Source organism: Rhinoderma darwinii, chromosome 13 (assembly GCF_050947455.1).
Source record: "Rhinoderma darwinii isolate aRhiDar2 chromosome 13, aRhiDar2.hap1, whole genome shotgun sequence".
NCBI classification, from domain to species: Eukaryota; Metazoa; Chordata; class Amphibia; order Anura; family Rhinodermatidae; genus Rhinoderma; species Rhinoderma darwinii.
In genome coordinates this window covers 49,524,985-49,548,129 of record NC_134699.1, presented here as the reverse complement: position 1 = coordinate 49,548,129, position 23,145 = coordinate 49,524,985, and the positions used below count along the sequence as shown (strand labels likewise).

At 46.7% G+C, this 23,145-nt stretch overlaps 1 protein-coding gene across 5 annotated transcripts in view; it reads right to left on the bottom strand.

The window, feature by feature from the left end:
• Positions 1-23,145, bottom strand: part of RAB37 (RAB37, member RAS oncogene family) — a 59,225-nt gene that overhangs the window by 31,059 nt on the left and 5,021 nt on the right. For 3 of the 5 annotated variants that reach the window (XM_075846410.1, XM_075846413.1, XM_075846412.1), the window contains exon 2: positions 14,579-14,689. In XM_075846410.1, the coding sequence (XP_075702525.1) occupies positions 14,579-14,689 (111 nt within the window). Of the gene's footprint in view, positions 1-2,984; positions 3,255-3,364; positions 3,587-14,578; positions 14,690-23,145 lie in introns of those variants that run through there. The other 2 variants (XM_075846411.1, XM_075846414.1) reach the window with 2 other exon arrangements.

The window sequence follows — 23,145 nt, the reverse complement described above, 5'->3', positions numbered from 1 at the left end:
AAACAAAACATGTTTTTCTGGCAACACATTCCCTTTAAGGGGTTAAAGAGTAATTCCACCCTTGAGTGTAAGGCTATGTTCACACGCTTAGCAAAAAACGTCTGAAAATATGGAGCGGTTTTCAAGGGAAATCAGACGTTTTTTTAGCCACTGACGTTTTTGCAGCTTTTTTTTTATGTCCGTTTTTTGGAGCGGTTTTCAATAGAGTCTGTGAAAAACGGCTCCAAAAATGTCCCAAGAAGTGTCCTGAACTTCTTTTTCGCGGCCCGTCGGAACAGAATGTCGTTTTCCCCATTGCAATCAATAGGCAGATGTTTGGAGGCGTTCTGCTTCCGGTTTTTCGAAATAGGCAGTGTGAACATACCCTAACGGTGTATAAGCATACAGCGACATATGTTGCTCATAGGCTCAAATGCTAAATTTAAAGAAAAAAAACCGTATACCACGCGGTTCTGCAGGATGATTCTGTATAAGAGGGAATTCCAACGTATAACTGTCATAAACTTGTCAGATACAATTCTGTGGCGGAAATGCAAGATAAATTGACATGTGGCGGAGTTTAAAATCTGCTCCGTGTAGAGGAGATTACTTGAAATCTCATCCACTTTGCTGCGACAGTGATACGCTGCGGAGAAAAGGTTTTGTCTTTTGCAGGAAGTGCGGAGCTTGTTGCAATAATTGCTTCAAAATCATGACACCGAGAAAGTAGAACTAGCGAGGGAAATCATTCAGAAATGGAACAGCTTATTTTTTTTTAAAAATAGTATTTGCCCCTCCAGGCTATCAATATGTAGGACATACTGGGAGACATTTAAAAGGGGTAGTCCCATCTAAAAAACATTTGTGGCATATCCACGGGCTATGTCACTAACGTCTGATAGATGCGGGACCCGCACCTATCTCAAGAAGGGGGGTGCACGCGCGTGTCTCTGTAGCTACTCCCTCCTCCATAGACCTCTATAGGCAGCCGCTGTGACCTGATCCTTCAGTGAAGCTGATAATCCATCTCATCTCGGCCACGCTCAAGTGGGATTTCAGCAGTGAATTGAGAACACGTTTTCAGTCTCGGACGGCAGGGGCGGCTGACAAGTAGAGTAAGAGGTATTTTTCTGTAATAAGATCCATTACAAAGTTCCTTGTACCATTGATTTATGGAAAGCTTTTCGACACGACAGTAAGGGTCAGTTCACACGTTGGGTAAATACTAAGGTTTTTCTGCAACAGAATTCATTGTGGAAAATCCGCACCATATACAGTAGCAGCAAAGTGGATGAGATAAAACAAATCTCCCCCACACGCTGCGTAAATACTCAGCGGAAAAAACTCAGAAATTGACCTGCGGTGCAGAGTTTTATTCCGCAGCATGACAATTGTATTTGCAGAAACGATGCTTATTTGTTGCGGGTTTTCCCCATTGAATTCAATGAGGAGGTAAATACCGCAACAATTAGAAGTTGTTGCGTTTTTTTGCGGCGGGTTCGCACCGATTCCACCGCATAAAAAAACCAACTCATACTTACCCAGGAGTCTGTGTTCCTCCCTCTAGCGCAGCCTCCTGGGATGGCTTTTCATCCCATGTGACCGCTGCAGCCAAACACAGGCTATAGTGGTGGTCACATGGGATGAAACGTCATCCCAAGAGGCCAGCCTGAATGACGTCAAAGGGCCGGCCTTCCTGGGATAGCTCTTCATCCCATGTGACCGCTGTTGCAGCCAATCCCAGGCTGCAGCGGTCTCCTGGGATGAAACGTCAGCTGTAAGTGGTGCAGTTTTCCGCAGCGGACATATCCGCCCCGTGTGAACTTAGCCTAACTTTTTAAGAGTACATATTAGGAAGGAGATTTCAGAGATTAAGAGAGGATTGTTAACTAAACAAAACTGGCCTTTTTGCCAGTAGCAACCAATCAGCGCTCAGCTCTTATTTCTTAAGCTACTCTGGGGAAATGAAAGCTGCACTGTGATTGGTTGCCCTGGGCAATAAGGCCAGTTCTTATGTTAGACAGATCTGATGAATGACACCTATGTTTCCAAGAACTTTGCAGAGTTTAATCAGTTTAATCCTAGTGGATTGATACACAAACGAACAAAATATTAAAGCTAAAATGGATCTATAAGCGAAGAAAAGGATCTGTCAGCTCTACGGATATGTCTCTTTTAGTCCACATTAAATAATGTAGGAGCGCCTCATCTTAGAACTCTGCGTTGTGGCGTCCCTTTGTTATTCCTCCTGGAAGTTTATGACTAAATTGACAACTGGGAGTTACCATTCTCCTAGTCAACGGGGCGTGTCTCTACACACTGATACTGTCCAATCAACGCTGACGCTGTCAGACTGTGCAGGGACACACCATATCGACAAGAGGAATGGTAACGCCTAATAATGCACTCATATTTCCAAGAGGAATAACAGAGGAACATTGAGTTTGAAGAAATTATGTTCCAGAATTGTTACGTTTAGGAACTACAAGTATTTACTAAATCAGACATGTCAGCAGAGTAGAGAGGTCGTCTTGAATATCCTATTTAGGGCTGGTTCACATCTCCATCGGCATCTCCGTTAGTATGCGGTGTTATTTCGTCCGGCAAATCGACAGACACCATGACGGAACCCATTAAAGTCATAAGTTCCGTCAGGCGCCATTGATCTCTGTCGCGCATCGGATACGACGCTTCCGGTTTTTCGTTGTTCAGCTCCTGTGACAGCAGAACAACGGAAATCCATAACGCAGATGTGAACAAGCCCTAACCTGCACTGTAATTGGCTGCAGAATGTTCGGTATGTTGCTTAGCAACACAGGCATTGAATCCTGGTGACAACTCCCTTATGGAGATCTGGATGTATTCACACAGTATAACGACCAATAATGGAAATGACAACATATTGACCAGATAAAACCATTCATGCCAACGTTTTTTTGGGCACAAGTGGACCAATAAAATGGCAGTATTAACCCACATAGGGACAGAAACAACCAAATTGTCACCATTGCTGTTCAAACCGGTAAAGTTATCTTCAGGTCAGTGGCCACCTACAGGTCATCTGAAGACATGGTTGTACCATGCCAACGGGGGGGGGGGGGGGTTCGAGTGGACGAGACGCCGGTGGGTGACACTTGACTGGCGGCGGCTGAGCTGCGCATCACGTGACCTTGTTCGAAAAGAAGTGCCCGGACCGCAACATCCGTCCCACGATTAACCCCCGCTCTGCCGGTGCTCCAGCTGTAACTCAACGGACGGACACGTCGGACTGAAGAGTTGGTCAAACTTGAGCGGTGACGCGTAACAAGTGACAGGCGCAGACACTGTACAGGATGTCATTACCTGTCCCCACATCACATAGACGTATGTACACACAATACGGCACCTTGTACGTCAAATCGTAGATGGAGCTCTGTGACCGGGTGATTTTGCCGCAGTTCAGTGGAGCAGACAACTCTCCATTCAGCATTTCGGACATCTTACTGGGTCACAGCGAGACCCGAACCAGGAACTGGGCGGAGATTGTGTCGCGTTCCCCAATGACGAGGGCGTGGAGTGAAGAGACCGCGCCCATAACCTTATTATATACCGCCCACATTCCCACTCCTGGCCTATTCGCTTTCTATGCCCCGCCTGTTTTATGACTGACACGCCCATTCTAGGCTTCTGTTTGACTGACTCCGCCCTTATATAGATTCACCTGTTCGCTGAGATCAAGACAAGATCTACCTGCAATAGAGCCCTCCCCATCCCCGCATCTAAATACACTGGCAAAGGTGGAGTGGCACCGACGCTGGTGCCTCTGCCCAGAGTGTGACAGACAGCAGAGGGGCCAGGAGCAAAAAGATGGGGTATTACTGTAATAAAAAGTCAGCCTCCTCCAGCTACGCCCCCCCCCCCCCCCCATAAAGGCCAACCACAGATTCCCCTACACAGAGGTGTAACAGCACAACTCGGGATGGGACCTCACTCCACCATGACCACATTCGGCATCAAGTTCAGAATAAAAAAAGTTTAGGATTATTTCGGTTTGTACTCTGTGCCATGTGTCTTCTCCTAATGCACAGGGATAATGCACACAGTGATGTCACAGCAAATGTAGAATTATTCAATGCAGTTACAGAAATATTGTGCACAGTGATATAAAAATACCATCAGCCCCCCACTCACAGTAAAATGACCATCAGCCCCCCGCTCACAGTAAAATGACCATCAGCCCCCCACTCACAGTAATGACCATCAGCCCCCCACTCACAGTAATGACCATCAGCCCCCCACTCACAGTAATGACCATCAGCCCCCCACTCACAGTAATGACAATCAGCCCCCCACTCACAGTAATGACCATCAGCCCCCCCACTCACAGTAAAATGACCATCAGCCCCCCACTCACAGTAAAATAACCATCAGCCCCCACTCACAGTAATGACCATCAGCCCCCCACTCACAGTAATGACCATCAGCCCCCCACTCACAGTAATGACCATCAGCCCCCCACTCAGTAATGACCATCAGCCCCCCACTCACAGTAATGACCATCAGCCCCCCACTCACAGTAATGACCATCAGCCCCCCACTCAGTAATGACCATCAGCCCCCCACTCACAGTAATGACCATCAGCCCCCCACTCACAGTAAAATGACCATCAGCCCCCCACTCACAGTAAAATAACCATCAGCCCCCACTCACAGTAATGACCATCAGCCCCCACTCACAGTAATGACCATCAGCCCCCCACTCACAGTAATGACCATCAGCCCCCCACTCACAGTAATGACCATCAGCCCCCCACTCAGTAATGACCATCAGCCCCCCACTCACAGTAATGACCATCAGCCCCCCACTCACAGTAATGACCATCAGCCCCCCACTCAGTAATGACCATCAGCCCCCCACTCACAGTAATGACCATCAGCCCCCCACTCACAGTAAAATGACCATCAGCCCCCCACTCACAGTAAAATAACCATCAGCCCCCACTCACAGTAATGACCATCAGCCCCCACTCACAGTAAAATGACCATCAGCCCCCCACTCACAGTAAAATAACCATCAGCCCCCACTCACAGTAATGACCATCAGCCCCCACTCACAGTAATGACCATCAGCCCCCACTCACAGTAATGACCATCAGCCCCCACTCACAGTAATGACCATCAGCCCCCACTCACAGTAATGACCATCAGCCCCCACTCACAGTAATGACCATCAGCCCCCACTCACAGTAATGACCATCAGCCCCCACTCACAGTAATGACCATCAGCCCCCACTCACAGTAATGACCATCAGCCCCCCACTCACAGTAAAATGACCATCAGCCCCCCACTCACAGTAAAATAACCATCAGCCCCCACTCACAGTAATGACCATCAGCCCCCACTCACAGTAATGACCATCAGCCCCCCACTCACAGTAATGACCATCAGCCCCCCACTCACAGTAATGACCATCAGCCCCCCACTCAGTAATGACCATCAGCCCCCCACTCACAGTAATGACCATCAGCCCCCCACTCACAGTAATGACCATCAGCCCCCCACTCAGTAATGACCATCAGCCCCCCACTCACAGTAATGACCATCAGCCCCCCACTCACAGTAAAATGACCATCAGCCCCCCACTCACAGTAAAATAACCATCAGCCCCCACTCACAGTAATGACCATCAGCCCCCACTCACAGTAAAATGACCATCAGCCCCCCACTCACAGTAAAATAACCATCAGCCCCCACTCACAGTAATGACCATCAGCCCCCACTCACAGTAATGACCATCAGCCCCCACTCACAGTAATGACCATCAGCCCCCACTCACAGTAATGACCATCAGCCCCCCACTCAGTAATGACCATCAGCCCCCACTCACAGTAATGACCATCAGCCCCCACTCACAGTAATGACCATCAGCCCCCCACTCACAGTAATGACCATCAGCCCCCCACTCAGTAATGACCATCAGCCCCCCACTCACAGTAATGACCATCAGCCCCCCACTCACAGTAAAATGACCATCAGCCCCCCACTCACAGTAAAATAACCATCAGCCCCCACTCACAGTAATGACCATCAGCCCCCACTCACAGTAAAATGACCATCAGCCCCCCACTCACAGTAAAATAACCATCAGCCCCCACTCACAGTAATGACCATCAGCCCCCACTCACAGTAATGACCATCAGCCCCCACTCACAGTAATGACCATCAGCCCCCACTCACAGTAATGACCATCAGCCCCCACTCACAGTAATGACCATCAGCCCCCACTCACAGTAATGACCATCAGCCCCCACTCACAGTAATGACCATCAGCCCCCACTCACAGTAATGACCATCAGCCCCCACTCACAGTAATGACCATCAGCCCCCACTCACAGTAATGACCATCAGCCCCCACTCACAGTAATGAACAATCGTCTTCCTCAGGCTTGAGGAAGACGATTGTTCATCGTTGAAACGCGTAGCCACTCACTCAAATAAATTGAACTTATTATCAATATCTCTGGATTTCGTTCCTATCATTTCCACCACACAGCAGCGCCCCTGGAAAGATCCATTTTTTCTCCTGCAACTCTCTGTACCTAAGCGGTCCCATCTGGTTACCGACTCGGATCTGGCAGCAGCACTGTGGTTTCTACTATACATGCCCTAAAAACTTCGTATCCAGGTGAGCACATTTCTTGCTCTATTGTCTCACCTGTACCAACTGATCTGCACAAGGTGGCGCCGTGTTTTTTCTTTTATCATTTCACTCACAGTAATGACCATCAGCCCCCCACTCACAGTAATGACCATCAGCCCCCCACTCACAGTAATGACCATCAGCTCCCCACTCACAGTAATGACCATCAGCCCCCCACTCACAGTAATGACCATCAGCCCCCCACTCACAGTAATGACCATCAGCCCCCCACTCACAGTAATGACCATCAGCCCCCCACTCACAGTAATGGCCATCAGCCCCCACTCACAGTAATGACCATCAGCCCCCCACTCACAGTAATGACCATCAGCCCCCCACTCACAGTAATGACCATCAGCCCCCCACTCACAGTAATGACCATCAGCCCCCCACTCACAGTAATGACCATCAGCCCCCCACTCACAGTAATGGCCATCAGCCCCCCACTCACAGTAATGACCATCAGCCCCCCACTCACAGTAATGACCATCAGCCCCCCACTCACAGTAATGGCCATCAGCCCCCCACTCACAGTAATGACCATCAGCCCCCCACTCACAGTAATGACCATCAGCCCCCCACTCACAGTAATGGCCATCAGCCCCCCACTGACAGTAAAATTACCATCAGCCCAGCACTGATGGTTTTGTAGTAAAAATCATGAAAAAGCCTGATGACAACTGATACATTTTTGCATCGGTTGTATTCACTTGAGAGACAAAAAAAATGATGCTGATACAACTGATATATGTGAACGCACCCTATGGGTATGTTCACACGCCTAACCAAAAACGTCTGAAAATACGGAGCTGTTTTCAACGGAAAACAGCTCCTGATTTTCAGACTTTTTTTAGCAACTCGCTTTTTTCACGGCCGTTTTTGGAGCTGTTTTTCTATAGAGTCAATGAAAAACGGCTCCAAAAACATCCCAAGAGGTGACATGCACTTCTTTTTCGCGGGCGTCTTTTTACGTGCCATTTTTGGAAAACGGCCGCGTAAAAATGCCCCGTCGGAACAGAACGGCATTTTTCCCATTGAAATCAATGGGCAGATGTTTGGAGGCGTTCTGCTTCAGATTTTTCGGCAGTTTATGGCTTGAAAAATGGCTGGAAACACTACGTTTGCACATACCCTGAGTCTTATAGATATGCTATCTCCGATATGTATGTAAAAATGTATTTCTTTTTTTTTGAAGGGGGGGGGGCAGGTTAATATATATCTCGGGGCTTGTGCCCCAGATCTTTTGAGACCCTAGCGATGCCCCTGGGGATAATGCACACAGTGATGTGACAGTATAGGGATAATGTGATGTCACAGTACAGGGATGTCACAGTAAAAGAATAATGCACACAATGATGTCACAAGTACAGGGATGTCACAGTACAGGGATAATGCACGCAGTGATGTCACAGTAAAAGAATAATGCACACAATGATGTCACGCTACAAGTATATCACAATACAGGGATAATGCACACAGTAATGTCACAGTAAAAGAATAATGCACACAATGATGTCACAAGTACAGGGATGTCACAGTACAGGGATAATGCACGCAGTGATGTCACAGTAAAAGAATAATGCACACAATGATGTCACGCTACAAGTATATCACAATACAGGGATAATGCACACAGTAATGTCACAGTAAAAGAATAATGCACACAGTGATGTCACTGTACAGGGGTATCATAATACAGGCATAATGCACACAGTGATGTCACAGTACAGGGATAATGCACACAGTGATGTCACAGTAAAGTGATAATGCATTGAAGTCAAATCACAGGAATAATGCAAAACGTGACATCAAAGAAGAAGAATAATACACACAACAGGGGCACAAAAATAATCATGGGGCCCACAGCAAAATCTGAAATGGAGACCCGTTACATTTTCCAAACCCCCTTTTCCATAAATCCTAGGCGTCCCTAACTGCACTTTATAAAAACTGAATTATTAAATCAATCTCACACCACACAGGGGGTGCGTTCTAGTACTTGTATTAAACATAAAGGTCATGCGGACACAACCCCATTGAATACTCCCACCAACTGTGTGACTTTTAATTGAAACTGTAAATTTTAATAAAATGGTCTAAAACATCACAATGTCATGTCACTAACGCAAAGAAAACAAAAAAGCGTTTAGTAAAATATTTTCTCTATGGACTCGCTGCTATTTCATTCATCTACTTTTAGATTGTGGGACAGGTAGCAGAGGTACTGATGTTTGATATATTCCCAAAAATAAGGGATCTTATTAGGCACTACTATTTATCAACTAGCAAGTATTGGAGGAATTCCTCCTATATAAGGCCCCATGCACACGACCGTGAAAAATCTCTGTAATTGCGGACCGGAAGGGGCAGCAAGGCCTCTGTCACATGGGGCTGTGTCGGAGCGTCAGCACTTGACAGAAAACTGCAGGGATTCCGGCACCACGTGACAGGGTCCTCAATTCGTGATTCAGAATGGAATTCAAAAATACACTATATTAGGCCCCATGCACACGACCATAAAAAAAATCCATAATTGCGGACCGCAATACGGTTCGCAATTACGGACCCGCCCGGTTCTATTGGCCATGGACACCTTTCCGTATCGCTACGGATAGCTGTCCATGCCGTGGAACCGTGCCGGAAATTATGGAGCATGTCCTACTTTTAGTTTTTTACGGGCCGTCTTCCTATACTTTGTATGGGAGCACGGCACGAAAATGCGGTCGGTGGCCGGCCGTGCTCGCCATCGCGGGCCATGATGCATGAAGCCTTATACCTTAAATAAAGAATTTAGAATTCAAATATTTCCAATAATAGGGCAGTTCAAACAATAATATTTTTCCTTGTATATTATCCCTGAAGACCATGAGCTGAGCCCACCGCTCGTTCTCTGGGCGATTATGACCTAAATCAAAATCATGATTAATTGAACATGCCACCTCGATTACCATTAATGAATGATTATTTAGGCCACACCCCTTTTGCATACCACGCCCCCTGTTTGTATGCTACACGATTGAATTAATATTTAGTAAAAGGTAGAGCAGGGTCCTTACGGACAGAGGACAGAAACAGTTGAAAGCGGGAAAAAATAATGGAAAAACCCGATATGCGCAAGATGACAACGGTTAATTGCGCTGTTTCGTTTTTGTTTTTTTCAAGTAATTGCCCAGCCTTATCTGCAAGTGTACAACTTATTTTTGTAAAGAGCAGCAGCAGTCTACATTAAAATACAGTCTGATTAAAATGTAGTCCTTACTCCATTCAGCCTCCCTAAGGATATGTTCACACGCACAAGTAAAAACGCGTAAGTATTATGGAGCTGTTTTCAGAGAAATAGGAAATAGAGTAATAGGGTGGCTGGTTATCGACATGACGGGGAGGTACGGCGTTAGTGATGCGTCTGTTACAGGACAGGTCGCTATAGAACATAGAATACTAAAGTATAAAACCCCTATAAAAATAGTTTCACAGCAGATCTCTGGACAGTTTGGGATTCATCTAACATTGCCTGACCGCATGACACCCATCTGACAAATACAGAATAGAAAAGGCAGTTCTACATATCTGTTATCTAACGGCTGTGCAGATAATGTGACCCTACAGATAGTTCCCGATATGACATGGATAGGAATAAAAAATCTTAACAAATTGGGTTCAATTTATTGCAAGGTTGAAGAGGATCTGTCAACTTTCTTGACATGTCTGTTTTAGTAAATATTAGTATTTCCCATGAAATATCAATTCTGTAGCAGATGTTTTTAGAACTCTGAATTGGGCCTTTCTTTTGTTGTTCCTCCTGGAAATGTATGAATAAATTGATGAGCGAGTGTTCCCCTTGTCATTAGTGTCAGACTGTGTAGGGACGCACACAATTGACAAGGAAATGCTAACGCCCAGTTGTTTTATTCATACATTTCCAGGAGAAATAACAGAGGAACGGCACAACGCAGAGTTCTAAATAAAAAAAGATGATCCAGATTTTTTTTTTCTTGGTATTAATTAAAACAGCCATTTCAGATGAGCTGACCAATCCTCTATAAATAGCATAACTTAAATGGAAATAAGTTGAGGATGCTTACCAAACACCCATAGTCACATTAACACCTCTGACGAGTTCGGGCCGTGAAAAACTGTCCGTGTGTCGGCCGCATTTCCCGGCCCGACCGTGGTACAGGTGAACAGGCGTCCTGGCATCATAGACATTTATAATGATAGGAGTCCCTGCCTTCCTACGGAACTGCTGTCCCATACTGAACAAAATGGTACAGTACAGAACAGCAGTTCCGTGGGGAGGCAAAGACTCCTAGTATCCTAAAATGTCTATGATGCCAGGAGTCCCTTTCACCTGTACCGCAGTCGTGTGCAACTGCACTAAGATACACCGATTGCAGCCGCGGCTAGTAGGCGGTACTACAGGTAAACAGGGCAACGATAGGCCGATGAACGAGCAAACGCTCGCTAACCGGTTGATCGTATTGTTTCTGCAGCATAAAATATTATCATTGTCGCCAGCACATCTCCCAGGGAAATGCGCTGCCGAGATGATGGAAATGCATGAGGATATCCCCATACATTACTTATAATAGCCCCTTCTAAAGGAGCACACAAGCGCCGATCAATGAGCTGTCTCGTTGATCGGCGCTCGTTGTTACGGCCAAAATGGACCTTTCTAAAAGTATCCTAAGTTTATCTGTCTCTCCTCTCTTCTCCATTTGTTCGTATACCAATCAATGTCCATATCAATGTCCATTGCAATACAATGGCGTGCATGGCATCACCTTTATAGAAGAAAGCCTTGGTGATCAGATAATCGCCACGGGTCCAGCATCCAAATACCTCCCAAATGGCTCCCATTTAAATGACACAACTCTATGATGTCCATATGCCTTGGTAGTGAATAAGGACATGGGTTATGTCATCCCTTTTGAGTCAATCCAGTTCTAAGTTACCCACGTGTTTTCATTGATCCTGTTTTCCCCTTCCCATTCCCATTGCAATTCATTGTGATGCATTAAAGGGGCTGCCTCATCAGAGCCCTTTCATATTGCAGCCATTGGCAATCTGCTGATTTTGCCAGGGGCGGCCTTGTCTGCAGTAGTTTAGTACCCCAGAGAGCTCTCGCTCATACAGTGGGGGACCCCTCTCTATGATGTCCCTATCCTGTTATAGGGCATAGACCTGCTGAACTTTTTAGGACTACATTTAGGACTACATAGAAGAAATTAGAAGATGACATATGTACTTTATGTACAGTAAATAAGAACGGGCAAAAAAGGCAAATGAGCACAATGGGGCATACCCGAATTTGTACCTGGACTTTGACATACTTTTTCTTGCACTCCAGTGCTGCCACCATACTGCTTCTATCCTATTTCTCCATAATCAGAGAAGCACATCATGATCGTTCCTCCATTCTCACAAAGGAGGCTGGTTTAAATGGCACCTGTATTCTGCTGACAGTACAGGGTGGTCCACACAACGTTTTTTAGCGCTAATTTTGACACAGAAACCGCATTGGAATCAGTGGCAAGAAATTCCCCAAATCACCCCCCCCCCCCCCCCATTCAATGGGAGGAAAAGGCGTTTCTTTTCCCGGCGGGAAAAAACAGCGGCATGCTCTTTCTATCAGTGGTTACTGTCTTTGACCTCCCATTGAAATGGGGGGCAGAAAAACCTGCAACGCTCATTTTGAGCGTTTTTTGCATTACATTACACGGCTACAAATAAACGCTGCAAAAAAGCATAACAAAACGCTGACAATTCAAAATCCCTGAAGGAATTTTGAGGCCGATTTTTTCCACCTGCCAAAAAACGCTGTGTGAACTGCCCCTACCAGGAGGGCAGTTGTGGGGAATTTGATCTCTTTACAGTGGCACTACCCACTTACCCAAATAGATGTATATAAAAAATGAATGCTGCTTAGGTCAGCCATATGGCTATATACTTTCCAACTGCCTATGCCCAGCGTAGTTGTCATGTATATAAACGTTGGCAGCGTGGAACAGGCTTTAATATGTTCAGGACTGCTTTAATAAACGTCCGGCGGTTGGAGACCCGCAATAGAGTATTTACAGCGCGGGTTTTAGCTGGCTGCCCGAGCGATTGGGCAGCTGAATGTCAGGTCAGTCAGTGAATGCCGGGACCGTGAAGAGAAGACAGAAGCAGGTTTCGATGCCTCTCTCTTTTCTGATCATTTGTACACAGCGCTCAATTAGCGCTGTGTATAGAATAGAGGCAGTGGCAGAGGTTGGTCCTGTTGATCATGTGACTGGTCACATGATCGCCGGGTGCCAATAGTGGGAGGCTGCTGCTGGGTCTAAGGCTATGTTCACACGGAGTATTTTGCCGAGTTTTTTGACGCGGAAACCGCGTCACAAAACTCGGCAAAAACGGCCCGAGAACGCCTCCCATTGATTTCAATGGGAGGCGTCGGCGTCTTTTTCCCGCGAGCAGTAAAACTGCCTCGCGGGAAAAAGAAGCGACATGCCCTATCTTCGAGCACTTCCGCCTCTGACCTCCCATTGACTTCAATGGGAGGCAGAGAAAGAGTATTTCACGCTGTTTTATGCCCGCGGCGCTCAATGGCCGCGGGTGAAAAACGGCGCGAAAATCGCCGCGAAAATCGGCGTGCAGGGAGAGGAAAATCTGCCTCAAAGTTCCAAACTGAATTTTGAGGCAGATATTCCTCCCCCAAAATACTCCGTGTGAACATAGCCTGAGTTTTTTGCTGCCGGAAAAACCTGCCTCAAAATTCCTTCAGGATTTTGACCTGCCAGAACTTTCTTTGCCTGCTTTTTTCGGTAGCGGCTATTGAGCGCCTCGGACAAAAAACGCTGCGAAAACCGCTTTCTCCTAAACTACTTAACATTTAGGGTATGTTCACACGCTTAACCGAAAATGCCTGAAAATACGGAGCTGTTTTCAAGGGAAAAAAGCTCCTGATTTTCAGACGTTTTTTAAGCCACTCGCGATTTTCGCTGCGTTTTTTACGGCCTTTTTTGGAGCTGTTTTAAATAGAGTCAATGAAAAATGGCTCCAAAAACGTCCCAAGATGTGACCTGCACTTCTTTTTCGCAGCCGTTTTTCAAAAGTGCCACGTAAAAAAATGGCTTATCGGAACAGAATGCTGTTTTTCCCCATTGCAATCAATGGGCAGATGTTTGGAGGCGTTCTGCTTTCGATTTTTCGGGCATTTACGGCCCGAAAAACGGCCGAAAATAGGCTGTGTGAACATACCCTTACGGCGTGTTATCAGAATCAAGAATTACCATCTATCCACATGATAGGGGATAATTGCCCGATCGATCATGATCGATCATGGGTAGGGGACCGACTCCGGTGACCCCCGCCGATCAGCTGTTTTGAAGGGGCCGCAGCACTCATAAGAGCGCTGCTTCCCCTTCATTTCTTCTTGCTCACTGTGAATCGTCGACACGTATTTAGCGGCGATTCACAGGTATTGCAGCCTGTTCTCATTGAAGTGAATGGTAGAAGGCTGCAATACCTGTGAATGACCGCTAAATGCGTGTCGAAGATTCACAGTGAGAAAGAAGAAATGAAGGGGAAGCTCTTACGAGCGCTGCGGCCCCTTCAATACAGCTGATCGGCGGTGCTCACCGGAGTCGGACGCCGACACATCAGTTATTGATGGCCCATCCTGAGGATAGGCCATTAATGTTTATTGGCTGGAATACCCCTTTAACTAATAAGTGACAGCAGGCTGAAATCGGCGTGTCTGTCACTTCTTTATGCTGTCTTCAGACAGAGCAACATAAATATCTGACCGATCCACATTGAAGGTTCAGATCTGTACAGAACATTTTGTACAGTTGTCCTATATAGGACAAAAGCAAGAACTCTGATCCAGTAATAGCATTATACATCATTGTGCGAACATTCAGCGCCACGCGTCTTACCGTGAATCCTATGCCCACTGTAGATGTAAAAGATCCTGGGATAAATTTGCCCTGGTCAAACTGTACAAGCAATGAGGTTTTTCCCACAGAGCTGTCTCCGAGCAGAATAGTCTAAAGAAAAGCAGAATAGAAAAATACAGTTAAGAAATATAATTACAACAAGAGTTTCATCAACGCACGTAGTTTAAAGGGTTTCCAATGAATTTACATTGATGGCCTATTCTTAGGATCCAGTCTTATGATTGGGAGGATCCAATGCCGGGGCTTCTTCCGATTTCTTAGAGTATCCATCCCGAGCACTTCTGCAGCTTAGTTTTAGAGATTGGTGGGGGTCTCCGTGCTCGGACCCCCACCGATCAAAACTTCTGACATGTCACTATGACACGTCAGAAGTTTGTTGAACGTTTACTTACCTTTTAAAGGACACAATTCTTCTCCTGCAACCTCCACAAGAGGGAGCTCCGAGCTTACAAATGTATACAGCTCCCAAAGAACTCAATACCAGCGGTTTGTTTACATGTTACTTTTTCTATGCGTTTTCTTGTCGTTTTTAGAAAGAAACTTCTCAGTTTCAGTCTCTGGAGGCAAACAAGGATGTTCTCGAACTTCAATGACGGCAAACAAAGATCTTGAAAATGGTCAGGAATTGAAACACAAAGATAATCTGAGGCTGATATCTGCAGCTGAAACTCCGATTTCTTCCGCAGATTGGCCAGCAGATCTGCACACGAATTAGCCCCATTGTTAGGGTATGTTCACCCGGGCTATTTTCAGATGTTTTTCGAGCCGTAAACGCCCCCAGAAAAATGGCTAAAAATGCGGGGGGCTGAACGCCTCCAAACATCTGTCCATTGATTTCAATGGGAAAAATGGCATTCCATTCCCACGAGGCATTTTTAAAGCGGCCGTTTATAAAAAACGTGTGCGTAAAAAAAACGCTTTGTGAAAGGAAGTGCATGTCCCTTCTTGAGCCGTTTTTGGAGCCGTTTTTCATTGACTCAATAGAAAAACAGCTCCAAAAACGGCCGTAGAAAACGCCGCAATAAACGCAAGTTGCTTAAAAAACGGCTGAAAATCAGAGGCTGTTTTCCCTTGAAAACAGCTCCGCATTTTTAGCTGTTTTTTGTTAAGCGTGTGAACATAGCCTTACACAAAGGAAATGAATCCACAGCTTTTTAGTGCTGAATCCGTGGCATTATTAAACATGCTTCAGACATTAGAATCCAGGTTGTTCTCCGCAGATATTTTCATGAGCGTGTGAATGGGGTATAAAATACTCTATTCACATACATTGCCGACACCTTAATCCGCTCCTAAATCCTGACGGAATCCTCAGTGTGTGAACATGGCCTTAGTATATGAAGTTGTATAGCTTTTGACTGCGAACACTAATGCCACGTAAGCCACTAAATATAAATAAATATGCATTACTGCTAAATCTACTTGCTTAGGTGGCATTGGTGTTCGCAGTGTGCTGTCGCCATTTTCTTGTGTGCTGTTTTGATTTATAGAGTGATTAGGCTAGGGCAACACGGCGACTTTGGCCGCAAACCATTCACCAGCCAAAGAACGCTGTGTCGGCGTGTCGCGCTGCCTGCATCGCAGGTAATGAAAGTGAATGCAATCACTTTGCGACCTGAAAGTTGCCGCAACACCACAGTTGCAAGGAATGAGAACTCACTGGTCTTCTTTGGACTGTTGTGTTGTGGTTGCGACAACTAATGTGTCCAACACATTCACTTTCTTTTTTTTACCTGTGAGGCAGGCAGCGCTCTTTGGTCGTGCGACCTGTGTCGCGGTCAAAGTCGCCATGTAGCCGCAGATTTAAAAACGCTCTTATTGAAGTTGCAGAGTTTCTGTTGTCCTGTTCACCTTTTATGCTTTTCCGATGGAATATATAAGAGAAAAGACAACAGATTCCTCTTCTTAATCTGCTTTTATAAATGTCACTTTCATTCTCCCGAGTTTAACCTCATTCTACATGTGAAGTTAAAGGGGCTGTTGGGACCAGCAGCGATCAACTTTAATCTATGGGGGAACGCTGCAGCAAGTGTTCAATGCCCGCGTAGCGCCAACACATTGAAAATAGAGCAATTCACACTGTAATCAATTCTCTTTTCATGTAAAACCTTTTCTACACACTCCTGGCGTATACGTTAAACGTATCCATAGACCCTCATTTACCCGACGGAGGCCAAAAGAGTGTTTTTTGCTGTATGGAATAGCATGGCAGATTGCGCTAATCCGTAAAGTAAAAAAAAAAACTGAAAAATCGTATATAAAACATAACATTAAATAATAATTTACTAAAAGCCACCAATTATTACTAGAACGTGAAAGACGTACCCTATCACCAAAGTGGGTGGCAAACAAACCAGCAAAAAAGTCAGGAAAAGTGACATTACTAGACAAAAAAAATACATCATACTGCATATATGGTGAAGGTACTCAGTACGTATCAGGTACCCCCAAGTTATTCAATAGAACCTGAAAAAGTATAAGGAAACCTGCAGTCCACACCCTGTGCAAGTTGGACTGATCTTACCAGAATCCGTGATGTGCCGCAGGGTGGTTGGGGTACCAGAACCAGGGGATGCTGTTAGGGAGACCTCTTGTTGCAGGTGTCCAGTCCAGATTGGGCATTCGAGTCCTGGGGATGTATGCCCCAAGGTTAGGTCCTCAAAATCTAGCCCGAAGCTGGCGCTGTAACCTCTCCCTATGCCCCTGAAAGCTGCTCCCACCCTGACAAGGGCAGTACCTGTGCCCTAGTAACTGTGGCCTCTAACTGAGCCTCCAACGCAGATGTGAACTATGCCTAACAGGCAAAAATTATTTTGTATACATATATTGCTTTTTCCTCATTGCCATGAATGTATGTCCCTTGATATTGGGTAAAATCCTTACTAGGTGTTCCATTTAATGTTCTTTAACACGATAAAATACCCTATCTAACCAAAAATCTGTGGACACCTGATTAACACACCCATATGAGCTTGTTCGACATCCCATTCATTCCAAAACCATGGACGTTAATGTGGAGTTGGGCACCTTTCGGCACTCATACAGCATCCACTCTTCTGGGAAGACTTTACACAAGATTTTGGAGAGTGGACAGGAACAGAAAAGAGCCCTCCGCCAACTGATGCCACAAAGTTGAAGCATACAATTGTTCAAAATGTCTTCGTATGTTGTAGCATTAACATGACCCGTCAGTGGAATTAAGGGGCCTTGGCCAAGCGCTGAAATAGAGCCCCATAGCATTATCACTAGTCCAGGTGCTGTCTGAGTGTAGAACGAACAGCACCAGGACTGAATACTGACCTGTTATATTTAATGGGCCAATTTTGATGACGGATTTTTTTACTGGCCCACATGGTCCATAGTAAAAAAAAAATTGCAGCATGCTCCATCTTTGTCAGTTTTTTACAGAAGAATGGCCCATATAAGTCAATGAATCTGCGTGAAAAACAGACGCCACACGGATGCCACCTGTTACGAATGTCACAGATGGTTGCTGGGAGATAACTGAAAAGGGAAACCAAGAAGTAGAGCCAGAGCAGTGTGGTCCTGAATAAGGGAAATGGTCAAAAGCCAAAAATACGCACAAGAAATATTTCACAATGCTCTCTAAGATTTAAGCAATAGAAAATGATGTTTCTGTGATCATGTGACCATCCTGTGGGTGTTTTCAGAGACAACTGAGGGCATTCTGCAATTTTTTTTTACAAATGTATGGCATACTGATGTTAGGGCCTGTTCACATCACCTTTCATTTCCGTTCCGGGGTTCCATCGGAGGGTTCCGTCGGGTGAACCCCGCAACGGAAAGTGAAACTGACAGCTCAGCCTCCGTTTCAGTCACCATTGATCTCAATGGTGACGGAAACATCGCTAATGCTTTCCGTTCGTCACCATTCCGTCTGGTTTCCGGTTTTCCGACGGAATCAATAACGCAGTGGACTACGCTATTGATTCCGTCGGAAAACCGGAAACCAGCCGGAATGGTGACGAACGGAAAGCATTAGTGATGTTTCCGTCACCATTGAGATCAATGGTGACTGAAACGGAAGTTGTGCTGTCAGTTTCACTTTCCGTTGCGGGGTTCACCCGACGGAACCCTCCGACGGAACCCCAGAACGGAAATGAACGGTGATGTGAACAGGCCCTTATCCGGACAGAAAAAACTGATAAGTTGACGAGACAATCGCAGAGAAAACTGATGCAAATTCATCTGTTTTTCAAGGAATGAACTCGGACGAGTTTTACCAACACTCGTCTGAATAAGCCCTGAGGCCTCATGCACACGAACGTAAAAACGCCCGTAATTACGAGCCCATAGACTTCTATTGGCCATGGGTACCTTCCCGTATGCTTACGGGATGGTGCCCGTGCCGTTGAAAAATATGGAACATGTCCTGTTTCAGGCTGTAATAACGGGCAGACCCATAAAAGTCTATGGGGCTCTCATTACGGGTGGCTATGTGTGTGCACCCATAATTACGGGAGCGTTGCTAGGCGACGTCAGGGGATAGTCACTGTCCAGTGTGCTGAAAGAGTTAACTGATCGGCAGTAACTCTTTCAGGACCCGGGACAGTGACTACCGCTGGAGTTAATAGTATTAAAAGTTAACTTACCCAGAATTCTTCTTCTTCTTCCTCCTCCAGTCCGGCCATTCGCAACTTTTTTACGCCAGAAAACTGGTGTCGAAAAATAGATACATTTCCCCTATGTATTCCTTTAGGTAGTGATCTCCTATCTTCCACCAAACCTAGATTTGTTCATCAGATTGCCAGATAGTGAAATGTGATTCATCACTCCAGAGAACACGTCTAGCGGTGGCGCGCCTTACACCACTTCAGCCAATGCATGGCATTGTGCATGGTGATCTTAGGCTTGTGCTCAGCTGTCTGACCATGGAAACCAATTTTATATAGCTTTCAAAACACAGTTCTTCTGTTGTTGTCACTTCCGGAGATAGTTTAAAACCCTGTAGTGAGTGATGTAGCAGAGGATGGGTGTAAAGGATCTGCCAGGCACTACGTCTGTGGATACTCCCAGGATTAATCAATCGACACCTGAGGCCAGACCTCTTAGACTGACACCTGCTCCCACCAATCAGGGTGGCAGGCTCAGGAGTGGGAGAGCCTATCGCGGCCTGGTCAGTCGGAGTTAGCTCCGCTCCCTGTCCATTTATACCTGCCGTTTTCTCTTCCTCATTGCTTGTGATTCTTCCTGGTTTCCTGGCCCCACTGCTGCCTTGCTCCAGCCTGCTTCTGCCGTGCTTCAGCCTTGCTTCAGTTCCCGCTTATCCTGCTTCGCTCTGCCCCCGGCTTGCTTCCTGCTCCGTGCTCTGCGTTTGTATACTTCATTACATCCTTATAATGACTGCTCGTTCACCACTCCGTTCCCTCACGGTGTTCCGTGGGCTACTGCCCCTTCCCTTGCTTGTTCCCTGTTTGTATCCCCTTGCACTTAGTCAGCGTAGGGACCGCCGCCAAGTTGTACCCTATCGCCTAGGGCGGGTCGTTGCAAGTAGGCAGGGACAGGGCGGTGGGTAGATTAGGGCTCACTTGTTCCCTTCACCTCCTTCCGCCATTACATAATCACAAGCCCATACCTAGTCTACCATTTCTCCTACGCTGACGCTATCATAGACCCCCTTGAGACCCTGACCCAGCAGATGCAGGGCCTCTCCCTACAGGTCCAGGCCCTGGCTCAGAGGGTCAACCAGTCTGACGCCTGCCATAGTAGTACCCCTCACCTCGCCTCTAGAACCTGACCTCAAGTTACCTGACCGGTTCTCAGGGGACCGTAAGACTTTTCTCTCCTTCCGGGAGAGTTGCAGACTTTACTTCCGTCTAAAACCTCACTCCTCAGGTTCCGAGAACCAGCGGGTGGGAATCATTATATCCCGACTCCAGGAAGGGCCCCAAGAGTGGGTCTTCTCCTTGGCTCCTGACGCCCCTGAACTTTCCTCCGTTGATCGTTTTTTCTCTGCCCTTGGACTCATTTACGACGAGACTGACAGGACTGCCTTAGCCGAGAGTCAGCTGGTGACCTTACGTCAGGGTAGGAGACCTGTTGAGGAATACTGTTCTGATTTTAGTAAGTGGTGCGTAGCTTCTCGGTGGAACGACCCGGCCCTAAGGTGCCAGTTTAGATTAGGATTATCTGACGCCCTGAAGGATCTGCTTGTTAGCTACCCCTCTTCTGACTCCCTAGACCAGGTTATGGCCCTAGCAGTATGACTTGACCGACGTCTCAGGGAACGTCAGCTTGAACGTTTCAGTGTTTTCCCCTCTGACTTCCCTGCGATCCCCCCCGAGGTCCCGTCTCCTCGCTCTTCCACGGAAGACTCGGAGGTACCTATGCAACTCGGGGCCTCCATGTCCCCTCGACAACGTAGAGAGTTCCGCAGGAAGAATGGTCTCTCCTTCTATTGTGGGGATGACAAGCATCAACTGAACACCTGTCCCAGGCGCAAGAATAAGCAGCCGGAAAACTTCCGCGCCTAAGTGATCATCGGGGAGGTCACTTGGGCGCACAAGTTTTTCCCGTTAATATGAAACGCAATAAAATGTTGCTTCCCTTTCAGGTCTCGTTTGCTGGCCGGTCTGCCACTGGCCATGCTTTCGTGGATTCTGGCTCATCTGCTAATATCATGTCTGTGGAATTTGCTATGTCTCTAAAAATGCCTTTTATTGATTTGCCTTATCCTGTCCCGGTAGTGGGTATCGACTCCACTCCTCTTGCTAATGGTTATTTTACGCAGCATACTCCTGTTTTTGAACTCCTTGTTGGCTCCATGCATTTGGAGCAGTGCTCTGTACTGGTGATGCAGGGATTATCGTCCGATCTGGTATTAGGTCTTCCCTGGTTGCAGTTGCATAATCCCACGTTTGATTGGAATACTGGGGATCTCACCAAATGGGGTAGTGAATGCCTGACGTCATGTCTTTCGGTTAACTCTATTTCCCCCCGTGAGGAGGTAAACACGCTACCTGAGTTTGTTCAGGACTTCGCTGATGTTTTTTCTAAGGAGGCCTCCGAGGTGTTGCCCCCTCATAGAGATTACGATTGCGCCATCGATTTGGTACCAGGTGCTAAGCTTCCTAAGGGTAGGATATTTAATCTTTCATGTCCTGAACGTGAAGCCATGAGGGAGTATATCCAAGAATGCCTAGCCAAGGGTTTCATTCGCCCCTCGACTTCTCCTGTAGGTGCTGGCTTCTTCTTCGTGGGGAAGAAGGATGGTGGTCTTAGGCCGTGCATTGACTATCGGAACTTGAATAAGGTCACAGTAAGGAACCAGTATCCCCTTCCTTTGATTCCGGATCTTTTTAATCAGGTTCAGGGGGCCCAATGGTTCTCTAAGTTCGATCTACGGGGGGCGTATAACCTTATCCGCATCAAAGAGGGGGATGAGTGGAAGACTGCGTTCAACACGCCCGAAGGTCATTTCGAATACCTGGTCATGCCCTTTGGGTTGTGTAATGCCCCTGCTGTCTTCCAGAATTTTATTAATGAAATTCTGAGAGAGTACCTGGGAAATTTTCTTGTAGTGTACCTCGATGACATACTGGTGTTTTCCAAGGACTGGTCCTCCCACGTGGAGCATGTCAGGAAGGTCCTCCAGGTCCTCCGGGAAAATAATCTGTTTGCGAAAACCGAAAAATTTGTGTTTGGGGTACAGGAGATACCATTTTTGGGTCAAATCCTCACTCCTCATGAATTCCGCATGGACCCTGCCAAGGTTCAGGCTGTGGCGGAATGGGTCCAACCTGCCTCCCTGAAGGCGCTACAGTGTTTTTTGGGGTTCGCTAACTATTACAGGAGATTTATTGCCAACTTCTCGGTAGTCGCTAAGCCTCTTACGGACCTCACTCGCAAGGGTGCTGATGTCCTCCACTGGCCTCCTGAGGCCGTCCAGGCTTTTGAGACCCTCAAGAAGTGCTTTATCTCGGCCCCCGTGCTGGTTCAGCCCAACCAAAGGGAGCCATTTATTGTGGAGGTTGACGCGTCCGAGGTGGGAGTGGGGGCCGTCTTGTCCCAGGGTACCAGCTCCCTCACCCATCTCCGCCCCTGTGCTTACTTCTCTAGGAAGTTTTCGCCCACGGAGAGTAACTATGATATTGGCAACCGCAAACTTTTAGCCATTAAATGGGCTTTTGAAGAGTGGCGTCACTTCCTGGAGGGGGCCAGGCACCAGGTAACGGTCCTTACTGACCACAAGAATCTGGTTTTCCTAGAATCTGCCCGGAGGCTTAATCCTAGACAAGCTCGATGGGCGCTATTCTTTACCAGATTTAACTTCTTGGTTACCTATAGGGCTGGGTCCAAAAATATTAAGGCTGATGCACTGTCACGTAGTTTCATGGCCAATCCTCCTTCTGAGAAGGATCCTGCTTGTATTTTACCCCCTGGTATAATCGTTTCTGCCACTGATTCTGATTTAGCCTCTGACATTGCGGCTGATCAAGGTTCAGCTCCCGGGAACCTCCCTGGGGACAAGCTGTTTGTCCCCCTGCAATACCGGCTAAGGATACTCAGGGAAAACCATGACTCCG